The sequence below is a fragment of the Andrographis paniculata genome, unplaced genomic scaffold (genome assembly GCF_009805555.1).
Source record: "Andrographis paniculata isolate CXL003 unplaced genomic scaffold, ASM980555v1 Contig66END, whole genome shotgun sequence".
NCBI lineage: Eukaryota > Viridiplantae > Streptophyta > Magnoliopsida > Lamiales > Acanthaceae > Andrographis > Andrographis paniculata.
The window spans coordinates 4,328,213-4,348,789 of NW_026137602.1; the positions used below are offsets into that span (position 1 = coordinate 4,328,213).

General features: G+C 37.4%; 5 protein-coding genes across 8 annotated transcripts; 3 read left to right on the forward strand and 2 right to left on the reverse strand.

Annotated features, from left to right (window-relative positions):
* The first annotated feature begins 336 nt into the window (after positions 1-336).
* LOC127262859 (proline-rich receptor-like protein kinase PERK1) lies at positions 337-5,811 on the forward strand. Its single transcript, XM_051291697.1, has 8 exons — positions 337-932; positions 1,434-1,958; positions 2,401-2,487; positions 2,563-2,633; positions 3,739-3,815; positions 3,896-4,043; positions 4,813-4,974; positions 5,256-5,811. The coding sequence occupies exons 1-8, from the start codon at positions 674-676 to the stop codon at positions 5,532-5,534; spliced, it is 1,608 nt and encodes a 535-aa protein (XP_051147654.1). The 5' UTR covers positions 337-673; the 3' UTR covers positions 5,535-5,811.
* Positions 5,812-5,974: 163 nt separating this feature from the next.
* On the forward strand, positions 5,975-11,077 carry LOC127262861 (sulfite exporter TauE/SafE family protein 3-like). 4 transcript variants are annotated; one of them, XM_051291698.1, is made up of 14 exons: positions 5,975-6,156; positions 6,289-6,389; positions 6,652-6,898; positions 6,983-7,142; positions 7,776-7,976; positions 8,054-8,118; positions 8,199-8,226; positions 8,314-8,402; positions 8,479-8,565; positions 8,647-8,697; positions 9,629-9,850; positions 9,942-10,035; positions 10,130-10,270; positions 10,701-11,077. In XM_051291698.1, the coding sequence occupies exons 3-14, from the start codon at positions 6,683-6,685 to the stop codon at positions 10,790-10,792; spliced, it is 1,446 nt and encodes a 481-aa protein (XP_051147655.1). In that variant the 5' UTR covers positions 5,975-6,156; positions 6,289-6,389; positions 6,652-6,682; the 3' UTR covers positions 10,793-11,077. The 4 variants fall into 4 exon arrangements, with proteins under 4 accessions (XP_051147655.1, XP_051147656.1, XP_051147658.1 ...); XM_051291699.1 differs by having other exon boundaries at positions 5,975-6,151; XM_051291701.1 differs by lacking the exon at positions 5,975-6,156 and having other exon boundaries at positions 6,164-6,389; positions 8,320-8,402.
* Positions 11,078-11,695: 618 nt separating this feature from the next.
* LOC127262823 (uncharacterized) lies at positions 11,696-14,418 on the reverse strand. Its single transcript, XM_051291655.1, has 4 exons — positions 14,309-14,418; positions 13,655-14,215; positions 12,362-12,547; positions 11,696-12,266 (listed from the first exon to the last, which is right to left on the reverse strand). The coding sequence occupies exons 2-4, from the start codon at positions 14,117-14,119 to the stop codon at positions 11,985-11,987; spliced, it is 933 nt and encodes a 310-aa protein (XP_051147612.1). The 5' UTR covers positions 14,120-14,215; positions 14,309-14,418; the 3' UTR covers positions 11,696-11,984.
* A 2,026-nt stretch (positions 14,419-16,444) lies between these two features.
* LOC127262821 (rop guanine nucleotide exchange factor 12-like) lies at positions 16,445-18,764 on the forward strand. Its single transcript, XM_051291654.1, has 7 exons — positions 16,445-16,582; positions 16,719-16,835; positions 16,994-17,148; positions 17,217-17,291; positions 17,387-17,650; positions 17,744-18,064; positions 18,172-18,764. Exons 1-7 carry the CDS (start codon positions 16,546-16,548, stop codon positions 18,592-18,594), a joined length of 1,392 nt encoding a protein of 463 aa, XP_051147611.1. The 5' UTR covers positions 16,445-16,545; the 3' UTR covers positions 18,595-18,764.
* Positions 18,765-18,922: 158 nt separating this feature from the next.
* LOC127262825 (photosystem I reaction center subunit VI, chloroplastic-like) lies at positions 18,923-20,489 on the reverse strand. The gene is made up of 3 exons (XM_051291657.1): positions 20,318-20,489; positions 19,641-19,767; positions 18,923-19,220 (listed from the first exon to the last, which is right to left on the reverse strand). The coding sequence occupies exons 1-3, from the start codon at positions 20,443-20,445 to the stop codon at positions 19,041-19,043; spliced, it is 435 nt and encodes a 144-aa protein (XP_051147614.1). The 5' UTR covers positions 20,446-20,489; the 3' UTR covers positions 18,923-19,040.
* Positions 20,490-20,577: the final 88 nt, after the last annotated feature.

Here is a 20,577-nt window from a genome sequence, read left to right on the forward strand (position 1 = left end):
AATAATACTTATTCCGTACAATTTGAAAGTATAATTTCTATCATTTTCGTCCATCTCATTTCAAAATATCATTTTATTTTTTAAAATAAAAGTAATCATATAATAATATCAAAATACTATTGATTTTTTATTTAAATTACAAATATATTATTATACATACATTTAGTTTTCCCCAAAAATATCAATTTTTTTTACCCACTTTTACTACCTAATAAAATAATATTATTTATTAATTTATTACATAAGAGAGTAGATAATCGGTCACGTGCTTGTCCCGGATAGTCACGTGACGGGTTTACACATTGTCCGTTCGGTCGAACGGACATTGGGAAATTACGCAGTTTTAGTATTGACCGGCAACGGGAAGCTGCTTCACTTAAAATAGACACAGCGTACGGGACGACAAAACGGCGACGTTTCAGTCTCCACCGGCACTGCACAGACTCACTGTGTCAGCTCGGAATCCCCGACGCCAATGGAGCCCACGCGGCCACGTTTTTGGAAACTTTCCATGTTCGAGGAGCCTTGTTGGGCTTGAGGATCCGCTGCTCTCCGATCTGAGTTTATTCTAAAGCGATTCGAGAGAATAATTTACTGAAATTCTACTCGAAAAAGTGGGCGAGGAGCAAACTTTGTGAGTTCCATTAAAAATTCGAAGCGGTGAGCTCCGGCGATGTCTGCGCCGCCGCCTGGGGTTGTTCCGGATCCGATAACTCCACCGTCGCCTGTGGATTTTCTGTATCCTCCGTCGCCTCTCGGTAAGGCATCCTCTCAGTCAAGCAACCGCACGACATTGATTGCGCTCGGAGTCGGTATAGGGATAGGTGGCCTGGTCGTGCTCGTCTGCGTGGGCATTTTCGTGTTATGGTACAAGAGGAGGAAGAGGAAGCGTTTCAGCGATGGCGGCTTTGCTCACGCACAGGAGCATAAAGGTCGAACGATTTTGCGCAAGTTTTCAGATTTTTCTTCACGAATTCTTCTTCGTTGAATGATGTCATTCGTTTTGTCTGCTCATTTTAGGGATTATAAAATAGTTTGGAAGCTTCTTACTATATTCCTTCTTGATTGTCTTGTGTACTTGCTTCCTCCATTAAAACACTTATTAATTGATATAGGATTGACCTGCACAGATTTAATAATTCTGTGAATTCTTTAATTTAGGATAAGGTGAGTTACTTAAGGGTTTATGGAGGCTTTTTATATCCTGGATTCTGAAAATTTTCATGGATATTATAGCTTAGAATCTCCATCTGTCAGTTTCAGATTGATACTGAAGTGAGTTCAGTTTAACCTAATTTCTTGGCTTTTAGGAGGCTTTTTATATCCTGGATTCTCACAATATTCATGGATTGCATAGATTAGAATCTCCATTAGCCAGTTTCAGATTGATGCTTAAGTGAATCCAGTTTGACCTAATTTCTTGGCTTTTACAGAGGATCCCTTTCAAGGTCCACACCATAGCCTGCAACAGCAAACTCCACAGGCTAGTAATGTCTCTGGACAGCCGAAAACCTCAGCTCCATTGGGAGTTTCATCGCATTTGAGGCTATCCTCACAGGAAGAGTTTAGTCCACCGGCACACATTTCTGGTGGCAGTGGAAACTCTGCAAAGCCAGTTTCGCAAGCAGGCACTGATAGTAGGGTTTGCACTAGCCCTGCATTTACATACGACGAGCTTGCGCGTGCAACAGAGAACTTCTCTGCCCGTAACCTCCTCGGACAAGGTGGCTTTGGGTACGTGCACAAGGGAGTGCTTAGCAACGGACTAGTGGTTGCAATTAAGCAACTGAAAGTTGGGAGTGGTCAAGGAGAGCGTGAATTTCAGGCTGAGGTCGAGACTATAAGTAGTGTGAACCACAAGCATCTAGTATCCCTGGTTGGACACTGCATTTCAGAAACTCAAATGTTACTAGTCTACGAATTTGTCCCTAATCAGACCCTGGAATTTCACTTACATGGTAAGGCCAACTGAGATTTTATTTGTTTATTGACTCATCATAGTAGCACGGTAACTGTGTTTAAGGTGGCCTATATTATTTAGCAACCATAGGCAGATTATTTGGTGATAGGAGAATCTTTGTTTTTGGATTAGGAATATGTCCAAAAGATAAAATTGCTCGATCTATAGTTTGAAACTCTACTATGATCTCATTATAAATTAGTTGCATTAGCTGAAATATTAGTGTTCGGTAGGGGCATGCAGCATGATTAGTGGGTAATTTCGTTTTTGGTCTTGAACTTTTTTTTTTTTTTGAAATTTATTAACTTTTCCAACAGTTGAATATGTTCTGTACTTTTGTTGGCACTTGATACTAGGATTTATGATGTAATGATAAATTAGTTTCGATTCCCATCTTATGTCTATTTTCGTATAATCTCATTGACTGAAAGACAATGCAGGTAAGGGGATAACACCCATAAATTGGGCCACCAGGATGAAAATTGCCCTGGGCGCTGCACGAGGATTAAGATATTTGCACGAAGACTGTGAGTATTCTTCTGCTTGTTATTACGTGCGATTCAAAGTGATTAATCTCACAGGACTTAAATTTCACTTTGCAGGCCATCCAAAGATCATACACCGTGATATTAAATCAGCTAACATTCTTCTTGATGAAAATTTCGAGGCCAAGGTGAGATCCTATGTTTTTGCACCGTTATTATCATTAGGCGTGGCTGTTATATTTCTGATATGCTTAATGTACATCAAAATACTTCATTTAGGTCCATGGGAAGAGTTTATTAATTTTGATTACTTGGTGCATTTGATATGTTCTCAACTGTAAGATAAAGGGCAAAAATGGAACTACAAAAAAGAACATATATCATATTCTTGGGTTGGTTCTTATCTTTTAAGCCTTCCCAAGTACATGATGAAGAATAACTTCTCGGCTTTACTTTCTACTCATTAGTGTTCTCTGCTTTAACATAGTTAAGTCTGGCTTGTCTTCCTCATGCTTACTCGTTTAACTTTAACAATCTTTACAAGGTCAAATCATTTTATCATTGTAAGCATGTTGAGGTCTTTCATTACAAAGCTCCACCACCACCCACGATTGTTAATTAGTCATGTTGGACAAAAGATACATTGGATATGATAATGCTGCCATGTTTTTGGCAGCTTCAATGATATAAATTTTATGAGAGACATGTGTTTTGAAGTTATCAATATAACTCTAACCTATTAAGTTTTGCTACACTTATTGGCAAAATGACACAAAACTAGTTTCACGAAATTGCGCCAAATTCTCAATACTTTCCTAATTGCGTCAAACTCCCTCGTGGTTTCATAAACTCTGGGTGTTTGATCTTCATGCGTCCAAATTGCTTATAAGTATCAAAATCTCAATTTCTAAACCCTTTACAAATATACTCATTTTTTCTTATATTTAAAGTATATATGTAATTTCAAAGGTTTAAAAATAAAGATTTTGAAACTGCGCATGAAAGTCAAACACTCTTAAATAAGGACGGTCCGGTGGGTTAGACGCAAAGTTTACAAAACCATGAGGGTGTCTGATACAATTTAGAAGTATGAGAGATTTGGCGGAATTTTGTGAAACCACATGTGGATTTTGTGCAGTTTTGCCACACTTACTGATCAGCTTTTTGCATCATCCATTCTGGTTGTTGCTTATGTATTTCTTGTTTGAAAATCTACAATCTTGTGTTAATTTTCAATCATATTGAAATTTCCATTCCAACAACGAGCCATTTGTGACTGGAGGTTTGAACCAGGTTGCAGATTTTGGGCTAGCCAGGTTCTCTGCAGATACTGATACACATGTCTCCACACGGGTAATGGGAACATTTGGGTAAGCTACTCGAAATTCACTTCCTACTAACACTTACATGTGATTCTCCTACTTGTAACGACAATATTTTGATTTTGCAGATACTTAGCCCCAGAGTACGCTCTTACTGGGAAGCTGACAGAGAAGTCAGATGTCTTCTCATTTGGCGTTGTTCTTTTGGAGTTGATCACTGGCCGCCGACCAATTGATAAATCGCAGTACTATCTTGATGATAATATCATTGATTGGGTGAGATAATTTCTTCATTGTTGTAAGAAATTTTTAACTTTTTATATATATATATTTATTAGGATGATTTGGTATGGTATATCGAAAATGTCGGAACACTATGTATATTGTACTGAATTTTTTAGTATGTTAAAAAACATCGATATTATACCAAATGTTCAGTATGATAGATATATATATCTTTATCATACTGATAATTTTGGTATACTGATAATTGTCCGCACAATATTGGTGTATAGTATTTCAAATTGAAATACTGAAAGAAAAATAATTTTATAATTTTAGGGAAAAATTAAAAATAATAATTTTGATATCAATATATAGAATATTAAAATATGAAACTAGTATACGGTATTTTCAGTGTTTTGATATATATCGAAAATATCAAACTTTGAATGGCTATTGTACTAGAAGAGATCGGTATTGTTTTTTTCCCCATAATATTACTAGATAGATGTGCATGGCTTTCCTCCAGGAGTTTGTGAATATTATTGACAACAAATTTTTGTTGATTTTCTTTTTATTATTTTTTTTTTGTGCACCATCAGCATTATGCACATAAAAATGCACGAGAAGCTTGAATTAAGTAACAACACATGGAATGTTCGTGCTAATAATTTTTTACGGCGAACTCCATTTTGTTCATCCCCGGATGTAGCTGCTTTCATATGCCATTGTATCATGCTTCGGCTTCTTGTGCTTTTCTTTGTGTTTATATCGGCAAACTGTTTTCCTTTTGGCTTTTCTAATTACTCAGCATCTAATACAGGCGAGGCCTTTGCTCACACAAGCTCTGGAAAACGGAAACTTCGATTGTTTGGCTGATTCAAGGTTACAAAAGGATTACGACTCTACTGAGATGGCCCGAGTGGTTGCATGCGCCGCAGCCTGCGTTCGTCACTTGTCAAGACGAAGGCCGCGCATGAGTCAGGTGCGTCTATATTATGAGTGGTTTGGTATTATATATAGAAAATCTTATATCGTATCAAATTTTTGAAATGGTATTTTACCAAAAAATTGTTGTACCAAAAATTCGGTACAAATATTATATATTGTACCGATAATTTGGTTATAGTATATGTTGAAAATGCCAAAATTATGCATGGTTAGCGTCAGGTATATCAAAATTTTGGTACTTATAATATTTGCTCATTATTCGTGCTCGTGTTTGATTTGAATTCCTTATTGTTCCTCCAACAAATCCTTGTGCAGATAGTTCTTGCTTTAGAAGGGAAGACTCCCCTGGAGGATCTGCATGACGGAATCCGGCCAGGCCACAGCACAATGTTCGGTTCTCACGGTAGCATAGACTATGACCTCGACGCCTCTTACGACACTACGCAGTATAAAGAGGACCTCATGAAGTTCAGGAAGATGGCATTACAAAGCGTGGACATCACAATCACCACAAGCGAGTTCAGCGGTCCGACCAGCGACTTTGGTATTCAGCCGTCGGAATCGAGCAGCGATGGACTGCAAAAGCCTCAATAGGAGCTAGTCAAATCCATTCCTGACTTACCTCGCATTGAGAGAATATATGGCAAATTGTTTGTAGAGTATATAGCCTATTGTCCTCGCATATCTCATCCATTTTTATGTATTTTGATTCCTCCTTCGTGTAGACGTGCGTGCAGGTGCTTGGATGGACTGACGATCCCCGGTGTCCGTACTGTTAGGGTTCGTCGGGAGTGAAGTCGAATCGAGTGTGTAGATTGCGTGCATGTTAAAATTAGCTTTAATGGTGAAGATTTTTGGCTTGCTTTGGTTTCGTGTACCGGTGAATTGCTCGATTGATTGATCTGAACAGTGAACAGTTGCAAATTTGCAACGTGTGGAATGAATTAATCATATGATCAGTTTTGATGATGTATGAATCTGTGGCCACAAGTATGCTGTGCATATACATATATATGTAAATTATATATTCAATGGATTAGATGAACAATAAGCTCTTGTAGAGTGGCGCACCGCGATAGGCTCCCCTCGGATCCGAATCACCGACAATCGGAGTTGATATTTAGCATTTTGATTGCGCAATTTATCCTGAAATTAAATTCCTCTGCAGCTTGGGATCGGTTTATCCGTCTTGGGGACCCTCGGAATTACTGGTGAGGTAGACCACTCGGATTTTGTGCTCCACGCTGTTGGCGACGTCATCCAAATAGTTGATAGCAATAATCCATCGACGTTCTTATTGATTTCCATTTTTCATTAACCACAGTGATGTGCCTTTGTTTTCGAGCAGTTGCCGTGTTTGGAACTAGCGTCTAATCACTTCAACTAGTAGCTCCGACCGAATAATCAAAAGCAGACAATGGATTCACATGTATCACGATGGAATATGAGGTAAAAAATTTAGTTTCTCTTTTTTGGATAGTTGAAGAATATTTACAGGATGACGAAGAAACTTCATACCTAGTATGGCTGCCTCGATCGACGTAGAAGAATCTCACTCCGCTGAGCCTATCGTCAGCGACTTCTGTTTGAATTTGAGATCTAGTTAAGGAAACAGCCAGATTTTCTTCGATTGAAGTTCCATGCTCGAGTTTCGCTCTCTTACTCCTGATTTTGTAACGTTCCTTCTGAAAATTGGGTGTAATTTCTACAGGTGAACTGCAATTAGGGTTCCGAAGAATCTGATGGCGGAGATTGGAGCTACATCTCGAAAGGTTTTGACAGGAACGGCTGTGATTTTGGCTGTTGCACTACTCTTAGCTTGCGAGGATGTTTCTGGCCGAGAAGATTTAGGGCAGACCATCTCCGGCGGAAATCGGACCGGCGAATCAGGTTCCTTCCATACAATATTCACATGGTTGCAGAAGAACAGGCGCTTACTTTTCCCCCATGTCTGGCCTGTAAGTAAATTGCCAACTCTGGATCTTATAGATGATTATGCACCATAATGGAAGACAGTATTGTTTATTTATCTGAGTTTGCAGGAAATGCAATTTGGGTGGAGAATTGTGCTTGGGACAGTGATTGGATTCCTAGGTGCTGCTCTTGGCAGCGTCGGAGGTGCCGGCGGAGGCGGCATTTTTGTTCCAATGCTCATTTTGATTATTGGATTTGATCCCAAGTCGTCCACGGCAATATCGAAATGTAAGAATGCATGTTTTGCATCAGGTCCAGCCATTGACATTTCATTTTCATATTCTGCAAATCGACTTTGGTACCATACATGGCCTAATGACAATTTTCATTTTATTTTAAACAATTGCACAGAAGAAATATTTTGTGGTTTTATTTGCCTCTAGTATATCTGATATCCAGACTGCTATTCGTTGTATTTTCTGTTTCGAGTTTATTCATATAAAGAATGGCTTGTGACCATGTTGAATCGATAGTTTCTTTCTTTGTCTATAAATTATCTACCCCATTTTGGGAATTGGATTTCAGTCGTGTTTTAGCCCAGCATTTGGATTAAACTTTTGTGTTATTTTGGTTAGGTATGGTAACTGGTTCTACACTCTACTCGTTGCTCTTGAATAAACAATTGAACCGAAGAAATATTTTATGGTTCTATTTGTCTCTTCTATATCTGATATGCGGACTGCTCTTCGTTATATTTTCTGTTACGAGTTTATTCATTTACGGCAATGGCTTGTGAACATATTGAATGTACAGTTGCTTTCTTTGTTTATAACTCTTTAATTATCTACCCTTTTTTGGTAATTGGAGTTCTGCTGGTTTTAAGCCTTGCATTTGGATTGAAGTTCGTGTTATTTTGGTTAGGTATGGTAACTGGCGCAGCCCTTTCCACTGTATATTACAATCTCAAGCTCCGGCATCCTTCACTGGACCTTCCTATCATCGATTACAATCTGGCTCTTCTTTTCCAACCAATGCTCGTGCTAGGAGTCAGCATTGGTGTCTTTTTCAATGTGATTTTTGCAGAATGGATGGTTATGTTCTTGCTGATTCTTCTTTTCTTAGGTAACAAATATTTTCCCGGATTTATTCAACTTTCTCTAAGCAACAGTTGCTTATTTATATATTTCACACTTCTGCAGTCACTTCGACAAAGGCATTCTTGAAGGGCGTCGAAACCTGGAATTTAGAAACCATAACAAAGAAGGTTGTTTATAACTTTACTTATTTCCTCGTCGCATTAAAAATGAAAGAACTTTAACATGATCCATCTTCCTTGGAATTCAGGAGGCCATGCGATGCTATGCAGCTAGTTGTGAGTTACTTTACCGCAAATTATATGTTTTGAGATTATTTTGGATTAGAAAGAAAATTTGACAGATTGGGCCGTTTACTGATGTAGCATCAGATGATGGAAATGAAGAAGCTTCGTACAAGCTTCTAGTCGATGATCCGCCTTATGAAGCTGGAGTGCAACTAGTTGAACCAAAGGTAATGTGATCTTTTTTAACAGTCAAACAACCCGAAGCATTTTTTTTTTTGTACTTTGAATTAACTAGTCTTGCAGGTCTCGATAATCAACAATGTCGACTGGATGAAGCTTGGCATTCTCATTGCAATCTGGGTCATCTTCCTCATACTTCAAATCGCCAAGGTTCATTTCCAGGGATTACCAAAACTGCATTTTCAATTTCTTAGTTTCTCGTTCTTCTGAAGATAATGTCTTTTCTGCCAGGACTATACAACTACTTGTTCAGCAGCATTTTGGATAGTAACCCTTTCGCAGGTACTTCCTAAAACCAAGTTTAGGTCGATCATAGGACATTGTGTGACTTGATTTATTAGATTTAGATTTAAATTTGAATTTATCCATACATTACATTATTTAGATTTGAGTCATTCTGTTGTTTTATGTTGCCTATATATAGATTTTTTATTTTGATAGTCAAACAATATAAGTCTTCAGTTTTCCTAAAATATTCTTAGGGTGTGTTTGTTTGGGGGTTTGGATTTTAGATTGAGATTTGAATAGTAAAAGTTTTGAATTTGAATAGTTGTATGATGTGATATAAATAGGTGTTGATGTGATGTTTTGAATGTAAAATTGATTTTTAGTATAATCTAAAAAAATGAAAAATAGGTGTTTGATTTGATGTTTTTGAGGGGAAAATTTTGGATGAATAGTACAATTTTGACAAAATCCTACAAAGGAACACACCCTTACATAGTATCAAAACCTTAAGCCTCGAGTTCGAGTCCCACTGTTCCTCATTTGTCGTTGTCCACGGGCAAGTTTAGTTTTGTGACGATTATTCCTTGCCCGTGAGGAGGCGTATTGGTTGACTCCCGTAAATAAAAAGTGATGTGTATCCCTAAAAGCTTAAGGCTGTGTTATTTTGTGGGTTTTACTATAAATTTTTACTATTTAAATTCTTTTTTTTTTTTCAAAATTATCAATCAAATAATAATTATTATTTTTTTTTATATTATACTACAAATTTATTTTACATTCAAAAATATCACATCAACCTGCATTTATATCACATCAACCTGCATTTATATCAGATCAAATAGCTATTTAAATTCAACTTTTTACTATTAAAAAATCCAAACCCAAAAACTAAAATTCACAAACAAACACACCCTAAGTATTTTAGTAAAGTCGGCCCCTTATATTATCTAACTGTGACAAATCGTATTTCCCTTTCCATTTCAAGATACCCGTAGCTGTCGGAGCCTCTGGATACCAGGCGGTCTGCTTATACAAAGGCTGGACGGTGATGGAATCCACAGGCGGATCCGGCATTAATTGGACAGCGCAGCAATTGATTCTTTGCTGTAGCTGTGGAGTTTTGGCCGGAATAGTTGGCGGCCTTCTAGGCCTTGGAGGAGGATTTATTCTAACTCCATTACTACTAGAGCTCGGCATTCCACCACAGGTCCATCGATCTCTTTCACTTTGATCGTATCTATCTACATTATTTCGATAATCATCTTCTTACCAACCGGATCACGACTTTCTAAATACAGGTCTCGAGCGCCACTGCAACGCTGATCATGGTGTTCTCCTCATCCATGTCTGTAATTCAATATCACCTTCTGAAACGCTTCCCCCCGTCTTACGGTATCGGTTCCTGTTCTTTATTTCGTAAACAGGACAGATTCAAGTTTGGGATCTATCTCTTAATAATAACAATGATTCATACTGAATTTTGCAGCCCTTTATTTTGTTGCTGTGGCTACACTGGCTGCATTGGTCGGGCAGTGTGTGGTACACAAAATGGTTACATTGTTGAAACGAGCGTCGATCATTATATTCGTATTGGCCTTCGTAATTCTCATGAGCGCGGCATCACTAGGTAAACCATATCTCCTTGAAACGTTTACATACTATTCATTACCAATAATTTTTATTTTTTTAGAAAAAAATCACGTCAAATAATTATTTTCTTTCGCAAGACATCATGTTAAACATTTAAATTTTTATTATATTCATATTAGCCCCTCGTAATTCTTATGATTGCTCAACACTCCGTAAACCATATCTCTTTGAAACATTACGCAAAACTATTTATTAACAGTAACTTTTTATTTTTATTTTTCGAATTGCATCAAATAATTATTTTCTTTCATAAGAGATTACATTAAATACACAATTTTGAAGCTATTTTAAAAAAACTTCAAAAACTTGTATGTAAATGTGACCTTTGGATCATTTTGTTTGCTACATTCATATTCTCATAAGTTGGGGTGATTAGGATGAGAAAAATATTGTGTTTATTTGAACAGGTTATGTGGGAATATGGAACTTAATTGGTCAAGTAGAGGGAAATCAAGAAATGTGGTTTTACAACATATGTGAATATGATTTGAGCCCTTGAGTGAGAGTGAATTTGTATGTATGCTTTTGGTTAATAGGATATGATAATTTATATGTATATATTATTTTTATTTTTATTTGTTTGGTTTCTAGATGGTTGAAGATTGTATTATATTGTTAGGTGATGACAGACATGTTTTGTTGTTTAGGGGTTGTTGAAATTGTGCAAATATAAATATGAATTTATGCGTTTGGTAACATATAACATAGAATGGTGCCTTTACTGTTCTCTATAATGGTCATGTATAAAATCATATTTCTAATTAAATTTCACATTTAGGTTTAAGCATTATTATTATTATTATTATTTGCATTTAATGTTTTTCTCATTTATGTGTTATGTCAGCACATTTTATTATAGTTTCAACAAATACACTACATTCATTCTATATTCAATTCAATTTGCTTTTTAATGTCAGGCGCTCGATAGTTAAAGTTATTATTCTCCTATTTAATTATTACTGCTGAACTTTAATTAATTAACATTGGAAATTTCATTCAGTAGCTCTTGATTGAAATTAGCCTCACGTTACTGTCTATTGTATTGTGCGTTTCGTCTCCCATCATGGTTCTCTTCATTTTGATATTATTTATTACTAATTTTATTTTTTATTTTAAAAATATTAAATCGAATAACTAATTTTTCCTACAAAATCTCAAATCAACTGATACTCATTTTCTAGGCATGAATCAGTGGCCAGTATGGCTCTGATTTGATCGGATCAGAAGGGTAATCGATATATATTTATACATAATTCAATATGTATAACATATCAAGTGGTGAGACATGTAAAAACATATGTTGGTTATTCTTATATTTCCATCAAATCAACCATGCTCTTAGTCTACAGTTTTTTTTTTATTATTTCTAAAAAAAGTTAAAACTTAAAATTCCAAAGATCTCTTCTATACATCAATCGAGTCTATACCATTCATCTTCCAAATAAATAAAATGTTTATTACAGTAGTTAAATGGTAAAAACGAAACCGGAGTAAAAACACAATAATATGTAGGCAGGAGGATAACTTAGCAAAGGAACACAAGTGTCATCCTGCCAAATCTCAACACTCTTTACAACTTGCACCAGTTTTATTACCATTTCCTGCCAAAAACCAAAACATGAGAGAGAGAGAGAGAGAGAGAAACAGTAAGATTCCTGAACCTCATACATAATGCTCCCTAGAGCCTCAATTCAGCTGTAAGTGCAAGAATCCTTCTTGAACTTGATAGGCTTGTTGCTCGTCGAATCGATGACCAACGAGCAAGAAACCCTTTTCCGATGCTTGGTCCTCACCAGCTTCCCTACGACATCTCCCCTCGATTTTATTTCGAATTCCAATGTCAAAGGAACCTTCACCCCAACGCCATCAGCCACCACAAGATTCGACCCCGCCCCATACAGAGGCACTCTGGTTCCTTCCACATGCACCACCACAGTCCTGCGACTTTTACGATGTTGATAATACTTTTTCAGCTGCACCACAAAAAAAATAAAGGCCCAAAAGGATTATGAACATTTGCTTTGCATACATTCTTGAAAACATCTAAACAAAGGGCGTGTAAAGATACCTGGCCGGATGCAACGACGACATCTGAATACACAAGATTGATGGGCGTCGCACTAACATGAATGCCGTAGAATGTAGCTGGATTGTACACGCTGATTCTCAATGTACCGTTTAGATTCAGCATCCTCGTTGGAACCCCCGTGAAGTCTGCCCCCGATCCTATGTACAGATTATTCACTGTCAAGCTCTGCAACACAGAAAGACGAGCATTAAATATGTGTTTTTCTTTTTAACTATTTGGACTTAACATTCACTAGAAAAATAGACTTTTTTCTACCAAAGGATATCGCATCAAATATTAAAGAAATATATTCGAGCTTCACTAACAACCATTACATTACAATTACCTAAAACCGACTAGTCATTTATCTTCCATCAAGCTTAAAAAAACAAACCAAAATATAGAGATCAAATTGACAAAATATTGACATCACCCTTTCAGGTGCTTGTGTAGGGCAACCAACATGAAACAAGTAGGATGATTAAAGCAACCAATTAAATGAGTTATGCAGCACACCATTATTGCTAAGACAACATAAACACACTTCTTATAAATATAAACGGTCAACCCATGATTTCAATTGATAACATATATTGTGTTAACGAAACTATATATTATCTGTCCATTTTTTACACTACATCAAATCTGACAATTAGGTCAATCCTTCCTCACCAAGCCCTTTTCATCAAGAACAATGACAAATCAATGTTGTAAGAGTAAATAATAGAGGCTGGACTGGACCCAAGTATGTAAGAAACCTACCCTATTTTGTCTCCCAAACATTCCCATTATAATATGCTTCTGAATTAATTTGAATATGCAGAAACCATCATCATCACCATTTCCAACATATACTGAATTTCAAGAATCTGATCTAGGCATAAGCATTATATATATATACTCACACCAACAACTAATATATGAAAATTTTTAAAAAGCCATGAGAGTCACCAAAATTAATATGAATATACAAAAATCATCATCATGTCCTCAACTTTCTCTTACCAAATGCACCAAATTATTTACCAACATTGCCTAATTCAACCTCGATCTGTACTCTGCAGCTAAACTAGAATATGGTTCTAACAAATCTTGTTTCTAATTCAACCATAAAAGAAAATTATGATTCAGAGAGCACAAGCCTGAGAAATCATTTAGTTAGGTAACAGTTGGAACTACAAGAACATGATCGTTAATGTAGTTTATGGTACTGTAAGAATCGAATTTTTCACACAGAACAGAGGTCAATAAAATCAGAGGAGGAAATGGAAATGGAAAAACGTAAATGGCTACCTTAACAGCAACTTGTGCCTTGTACGGCCTTCCGGCGCCCCAAATGATCAAGCAAAAGACGGTGAACAGTACAATGAATCCACAGAGCGCCATCAACGCCTGGCACCGCCGCGTGAATGCCTTGTCGTCGTCGAATTCGTCGTAATTACCTTCCTCCACAATCACGTTGCACTCCGGCCATCCTTTGTCGTTCCTCTTCCTACCGCCCTTCCGCCCCGACGACGACCGGAAAATCCCCGAGAATCGGCTGGCGGACGAGTTTCTCGAGTGGCGACCGAAGGAAGGGTGCGAGGGGGACTCCGTGGGGCTGTTGAAATTCGGAGTTGCATGGATTGACGACGACTTGTCTCCGTCGTGAGAATCTCTCGACGGACTCTGCACGTAGTACACCGGCCGCTTCGGCGACCGCGACGGCGACGACGGCGCCAGGCTCGTGATATCGGATTCCGACTTCGTGTGCTGCATTTCCGATGGCAGAGCAACAACACTCCGATACCGATTCACGAATCTCCGATCGATTCGAAGCCCTAAGTTCCAACTCTCTACGAAATCTTCACGTACCTGGAATTAATTCCACCAAATTGCACCTGAAATCAACCGCAGCAACACGAATTCGTAATTATGCAAGCAATCATTCAATCGAGGAAGAAGAACCTCATCCCCATGTGAGGAGAGCAGCAGCAGCAGCACAGTGAGAAAAAAGGGTGAGGTATAATAATGGCGGAGTGATTCTGTGGTGATGACCGCAGCAAGCAAAGCATGAGTCTATGTAGAAGAAAAGGCAGCCACATTCGACACGTGGTCTGCTCCCGAGCCTGGCTCCGAGCCTAGCTGTTGCTCAGGTTCGGCAGGAAGTGTCGGCAGCTGTGCGTCTCTATCAGTGCCACTGACTAATAAACAGTAGTGAGCTTCTTTTCTTTTTTTTTTTAAAATTATTGATTACTGTAAGTATTATTATTATTATTATTATTAAATTAAATAATAGGGTGATTAATATTGGAATTCTGACGATGAACAAGTACAACTACCGTGTGTATAATTTATGCAATAATGGAAGTTGTTGGAATGATGCTTTCAATTTAATTAATTAATTAATTATATATAGATAAATATTAAATATTGAGTTAATTTTTGGTGGTTAAGATTAAATTGATTTTTTGTTAAGATTGAGAGTGATGAGTTGCTATCAAATGATTAGAATTAAATGATGTGTGAAAATAATTTTATATATAAATATATATTGTATATCATTTTCACACATACATAGTGATAGTATAATATTTGAATAGAATTTAATGATAGAAAAATATGAGAAAGTGGGGTTGCAATGCAATGCAAAGCCATGTCTGTTTGTGTGTTTAGTCATGTTTGTGGCTAAGTTTTATAATAATTGGAGTTTGGCCTACTTTTTCAACATTATTGCTTTTGTTTCTTTAGATAAAGCCAATTGAAGTGAGTGAGTAGAGATATTTTGTTTCTTTATTATTGTTGCTTAACAGTGCTAATCTCAAACAGTTTCAAAAACTATTATATTTCTAAAATATTAAATAATTATTAAAAAATAAATTTTGACATCAAAATAATATATCGAAATAAATTTGATAGTCACGATAATTTATCAAAATAAATTCGATAATCACGTCGAGTTTATGGAGAACATCTCTCCTTACAAATGAATACACCCAATATTTCAAAGCTTCAAAGAAAGACTCGAGCTATGTTGGGAGGCTAAAAAAAAAGAATTGTTTCCGGAATATTAATAAAAAAATCGTTAAAAAATATTATTGGAGAGGGGCAAAGAGAAGAATAGAACTCTTCCGTAAATGATTGGTAGGAGTCACTTACACTATGCGAACTATGTGCAGTAAACAAGACTTAAAGATATCTAAGGATTTGAACGGTTGAACCTATAAGATCACGGTCCACCCTACAACACTAAGCTATTTCTTATGGGATTAATTAATAGAATGCTAATTAACCACAATCTTAATACTATTCAAAATGGACAAGACAAGTATAAATAAAATAAAGTCAACACAGATATATTATTATTATTATTATTGGATTCTTACAATAATTTCAGTTCTACGACATTTAGCCCAAGCCCACATATTCAAAAATAAAATTAAAAAAAAAAAAAAATCTATGTTATTGGGCCAACCTAAGTCCAATAATATATAATCTCTCTGTATATAAATACTCTATGGCTGTGCTACTATTCATCCAAAATTTTCTTCTCAAAAATATCAAATCAAACACCTATTTTTCATTTTCTATATTATACTAAAAAATAAATTTTACATTCAAAACCATATCAACACCTGTTTATATCACATCATACAATTATTCGAATTCAAAATTTTTACTATTCAAATCTCAATCCAAAATCCAAACTCCCAAACAAACACACCCTATATATTTATTAATTATATAATATTATTTTCCCTTGTGTCATGTAATGTGATGTACTCGCGTTGGTGTTGGTCGTCAAAATTCTTACCTGTCCTAAAATTCCAACCATTTTCCCAACATCATCTCTCCATCAAACTAATCCAAAAAAATTAAATAAAGAAAAGGCAGAAGAACGACGATATCATAGATTAGAGATATGCTGTTTTAGGCCTTTTTCTCATTTCTCCATTGCAAAATTTCTAAGCCATAATTATTATTATGTTGTAACAGAGAGGCACTCGTGTTGCAGATTGCAGATTGTGTATTGTATATGTATTTTTTCATTCTACATTTCCCGTAGATTATGAAAAAATGATGCAATGGAGGCGGGGAGGAGAGATCCGCCGCACGTCCTGCCGTAGCAGAATCCTCCAAATTATTATGCATGAGGATAATCGTCAAAAACAGACCTAAGGATTCGACCACGAACACTGCCGGCAATGGAGTCCGACGACGAAATAGAAAAGCTTAAATCAGGCAAGTGCATACTTACTTGATCGATTCGTCGCCTATTCAGATTTCAATCGTTCAATCCAATCCAATCCATCGATAATCTGCAATTAAATTGAATCAAATCGAATTAATTGATTTCCACAATCTAAACGCAACGCAGATATGGAATCGATGAAGGAGAAGTTCGGAAAATTGCTTCTCGGCGAGGACATGTCCGGAGGGGGAAAAGGTGTTTCATCAGCTCTCGCTTTGTCAAACGCTATCACAAATTTAGCAGGTACGTACCTATAATCCATCCATCCTTTTTAATCTTCGATTTTCCTTCAAAAACATGGATTCAGATCGATTAACTACCTACATATACCTTAATCAACATCAAACGCAATCAATTCATGCTTGTTTACCTGAATCGAAATTCAATTCAATCCAATCCAGCATCTGCATTCGGAGAAATGAAGAAATTAGAGCCGATGCATCCAGAGAAACGATCGCGGTGGAGGAAAGAGATCGACTGGCTCTTATCAGTCACAGATCACATCGTCGAATTCGTTCCTTCCAAGCAAAAAGCCAAGGACGGGAGCGCCATGGAGGTAACCAAACATTCTAGAAACCAGACTTTATATATGTGTTGGGAATAATTAACAAACTCTTAATCCAGATTATGGTAACAAGGCAGAGGAACGATCTCCGGATGAACGTCCCGGCGCTGCGCAAGCTCGACGGAATGCTTCTAGTCAGCTCCAACACCTCTCAGACTCTTTCTTAATCCAAATTTTCTCGCAAATGTGTAGCAACACCACTTAACTGATGTTCGACGATGATATGTAGGATTGTTTGGACAACTTCAAAGACCAAAACGAGTTCTACTACGCATCAAAGACCGACGATGATTCGAAAGAGAAAAGGAAAGACGACAAATGGTGGCTTCCTATTCCTAAGGTTCCTCCGAACGGTTTGTCCGAATCCACGAGGAAATGGCTGCAGTATCAGAAGGATTCAGTGAACCAAGTGCTGAAAGCCGCAATGGCGATAAACGCTCAGGTTCTAGCAGAAATGGAGATTCCAGAAAACTACATCGACGCACTGCCAAAGGTACGACGACTAGACAAGAAAGAACCTCGATTAGTCGACGGTTGTATTACATAACGTATAATTCCTCACCTCTCTGTCTCATCTTTCGAATAGAACGGAAGAGCGAGTCTTGGAGACGGGATATACAAAAGCATCACCGAAGATTTCTTCGATCCCGACTGTCTGCTTTCGTCGCAAGACTTGTCATCCGAGCACAAGATACTCGACTTCAAGAACAAGATCGAGGCATCGATCGTAATATGGAGAAGGAAGATGAATGCTAAAGACAGCAAGTCCTCGTGGGGCTCCGGCGTGAGCGCAGAAAAGCGGGAGGTGTTGGAAGATCGAGCCGAGACTATATTGCTAATTCTCAAGCATCGGTTCCCCGGGATTCCTCAGTCGGATCTCGATATCTGCAAGATCCAATACAACAGAGTAGGAAGGATTATGAAATCGAACCGTATCAGTTTATCGACGTACCTTAGAATCGAGTGTTTCATACTAACATAGTTTTCTTTCTTCCATCTTTCTCGATCGCGCAGGATGTAGGGCATGCAGTTCTCGAAAGCTATTCGAGAGTTATAGAAAGCCTAGCGTTCAACGTCTTGTCGAGAATAGACGACGTCATACAAGCCGACTGTAATGCTAGAGAATCGGTCTCGGACCAAAGAAAAAACACCCCGAAAGAAGGCTCCGTAGCTAAGATCGTACTGCAGAGGCTATCGCACACTAAAGACGACGAAAGCATGAACTCTGCGACGACTCCTAGCTCAAAGACACTGCTAGATTTCATGGGATGGAATATAGATCAGTCGGAAACAGAAGCGAATAAAGATGTACAACAAGACGAGCCCGAAGTGAAGCAACTTAGCAAATCACCGAACATCAACCCGAACAGAAAAGTATCATACATCGAGAGGCTAGAGAATCTCGGCGGCTTAAAGAGCCCTAGAGCGCGCCACTAATCGACTTACGCAGCCTAGACAAAATTGTCGACTAATACAAGGGAGACAAACTAACAAGACTCGCGAACTAAAGATATAAAGCTAATGCATCGATGTGTATATAAAATGGTCGAGTCGTAGAGGCCTATCTATTCATCGCTATGTAACTCATTCATCTGTACATAGGAAGAGTCGGTACATACGAATAGATATTGAAGTATACTAATGAACTGTTTTTACCAATCATTCATATAGTAGCTACACACCTCTGTTTCACGTTACTAAAGATGTGCTCAAAAGTGTTAAAAGGCATAGATTAAAAGTAAAACTTACGAAACAATCGAGCGTATGATTGAAGATCCGATGCTGATTAACACTGTCACAAGTAGGTTCAAGAAATACTTACAAAGCTGTAAAATCAAATATCATACATGGTAAATAGACTGACAAGTTTAGATCGAATGAATTTAGATTTTTCCACGCGGCCCGGGTTTGGGTGGAAGTTGAGGGCCCTTGACGATTGGTAGGACATCTCCCGACGCTTGGGAGCTCACGTAAGCGAGCAAAGCGCCACCACCGAGTAACAAGAATTTGAGCAACAACCCTCTCTTGGTGAAAGGAGCCGCAAATGTTAGGAAGAACTTGCTCTGCAAAAATTGAAAATCGTACAAACTGAATACTCACACTTATGGAGTTTCGAGTAAATCTTGACCTCAATGAAATTTATATCTTCGAATAATCATGGATGTTAAAGGTAAAAGGATAGATTTGAAACCAACATACTTACAGCCAATCTTAATGTATCTAATAAAGCGATGACCAAAATTTGTTTATTCAAAAATTTTGACATTATTCATTTATAGTAATTTTTTCAAAAACGTGACGTCAACTACATTTTTTCTCTTATAAAATATCACATCATATAGTAATATTATATTATTATCAATTGCAATGTACAAAAAAGAAGCAAAACTCCGCTCCAATTCAGGGAATGCCGATAAGCTACAAGCATTGTTAACATGTAATTGAGCAAGGGAAACGATTAAGTAGAACAGAATTATACATACCTGAAGAGCATTGTATGGTGAAGGTCCATCGTTTCCGTACACATCCCATTGGCCAGTGGTGTTGGCAATGTCATCCAAATCAAAGTACACACTGTTCTCACCATAGCTTGCAACCACAGCGCCAGCCCTGCAAAATGATATTCCAGTGGTAGGAATATGATGAACACCTAAATTTGTTCAATATAGACAATAGATACAGGTAGTTTTCCCTATGTTCATCATCAAAAGTTCAAAACAACTACGTATTTATTGAATTACAAATATCAGAACCAAACTCCTAAATCAACGCTCCACTGAATTTTATATTATTCACAGAACCGTTATATTCCTCTGATTTCATAGAATTCAATCATATCGAACAAATTCATATTCTACATGTTGTAAAATCAGGGTTAAGATTGATAAAAACAGCACTACATCACATACGAAACTACGATTATAACTTATACGCTCCACTGAATTTCATATTATTCACAAAACCGTTGTATGCCTCTGATTTCATAGAATTCAATCATATCATACCAAATCATATAATTCTAAACGTTGAAATATCATAGTGGAGCTTGAAAAAACAGCACTAACTTCATGCGAAACTACGATTATAACTTCTACGCTCTCTAAGGATCAAACTAGACCGTCAGTGTTCCCCATCGAACTAGAAAAATTCACAAATGTACCTGCGGTTGGAGCGCTTCAAACCAACACGCGGTGACCTGACATGGAGCTTAGTTCCGGCAATGGAGCTTCCGGCGAGTCCTCTGACGACGGTGGGTTGAGCTGCAGCAAACGTTGCGAGCGAAGCCATTTCCGGTAGGCGAAAAAAACCGACTGCTTTGATTCAAATGCGAATTCGATGGCCTGTGGATGCTTTTCATCTGTTCGATTGGATATCAGCGTGCCACGTGGAAATCAGATTTTATTCTAGAAATATCGATTG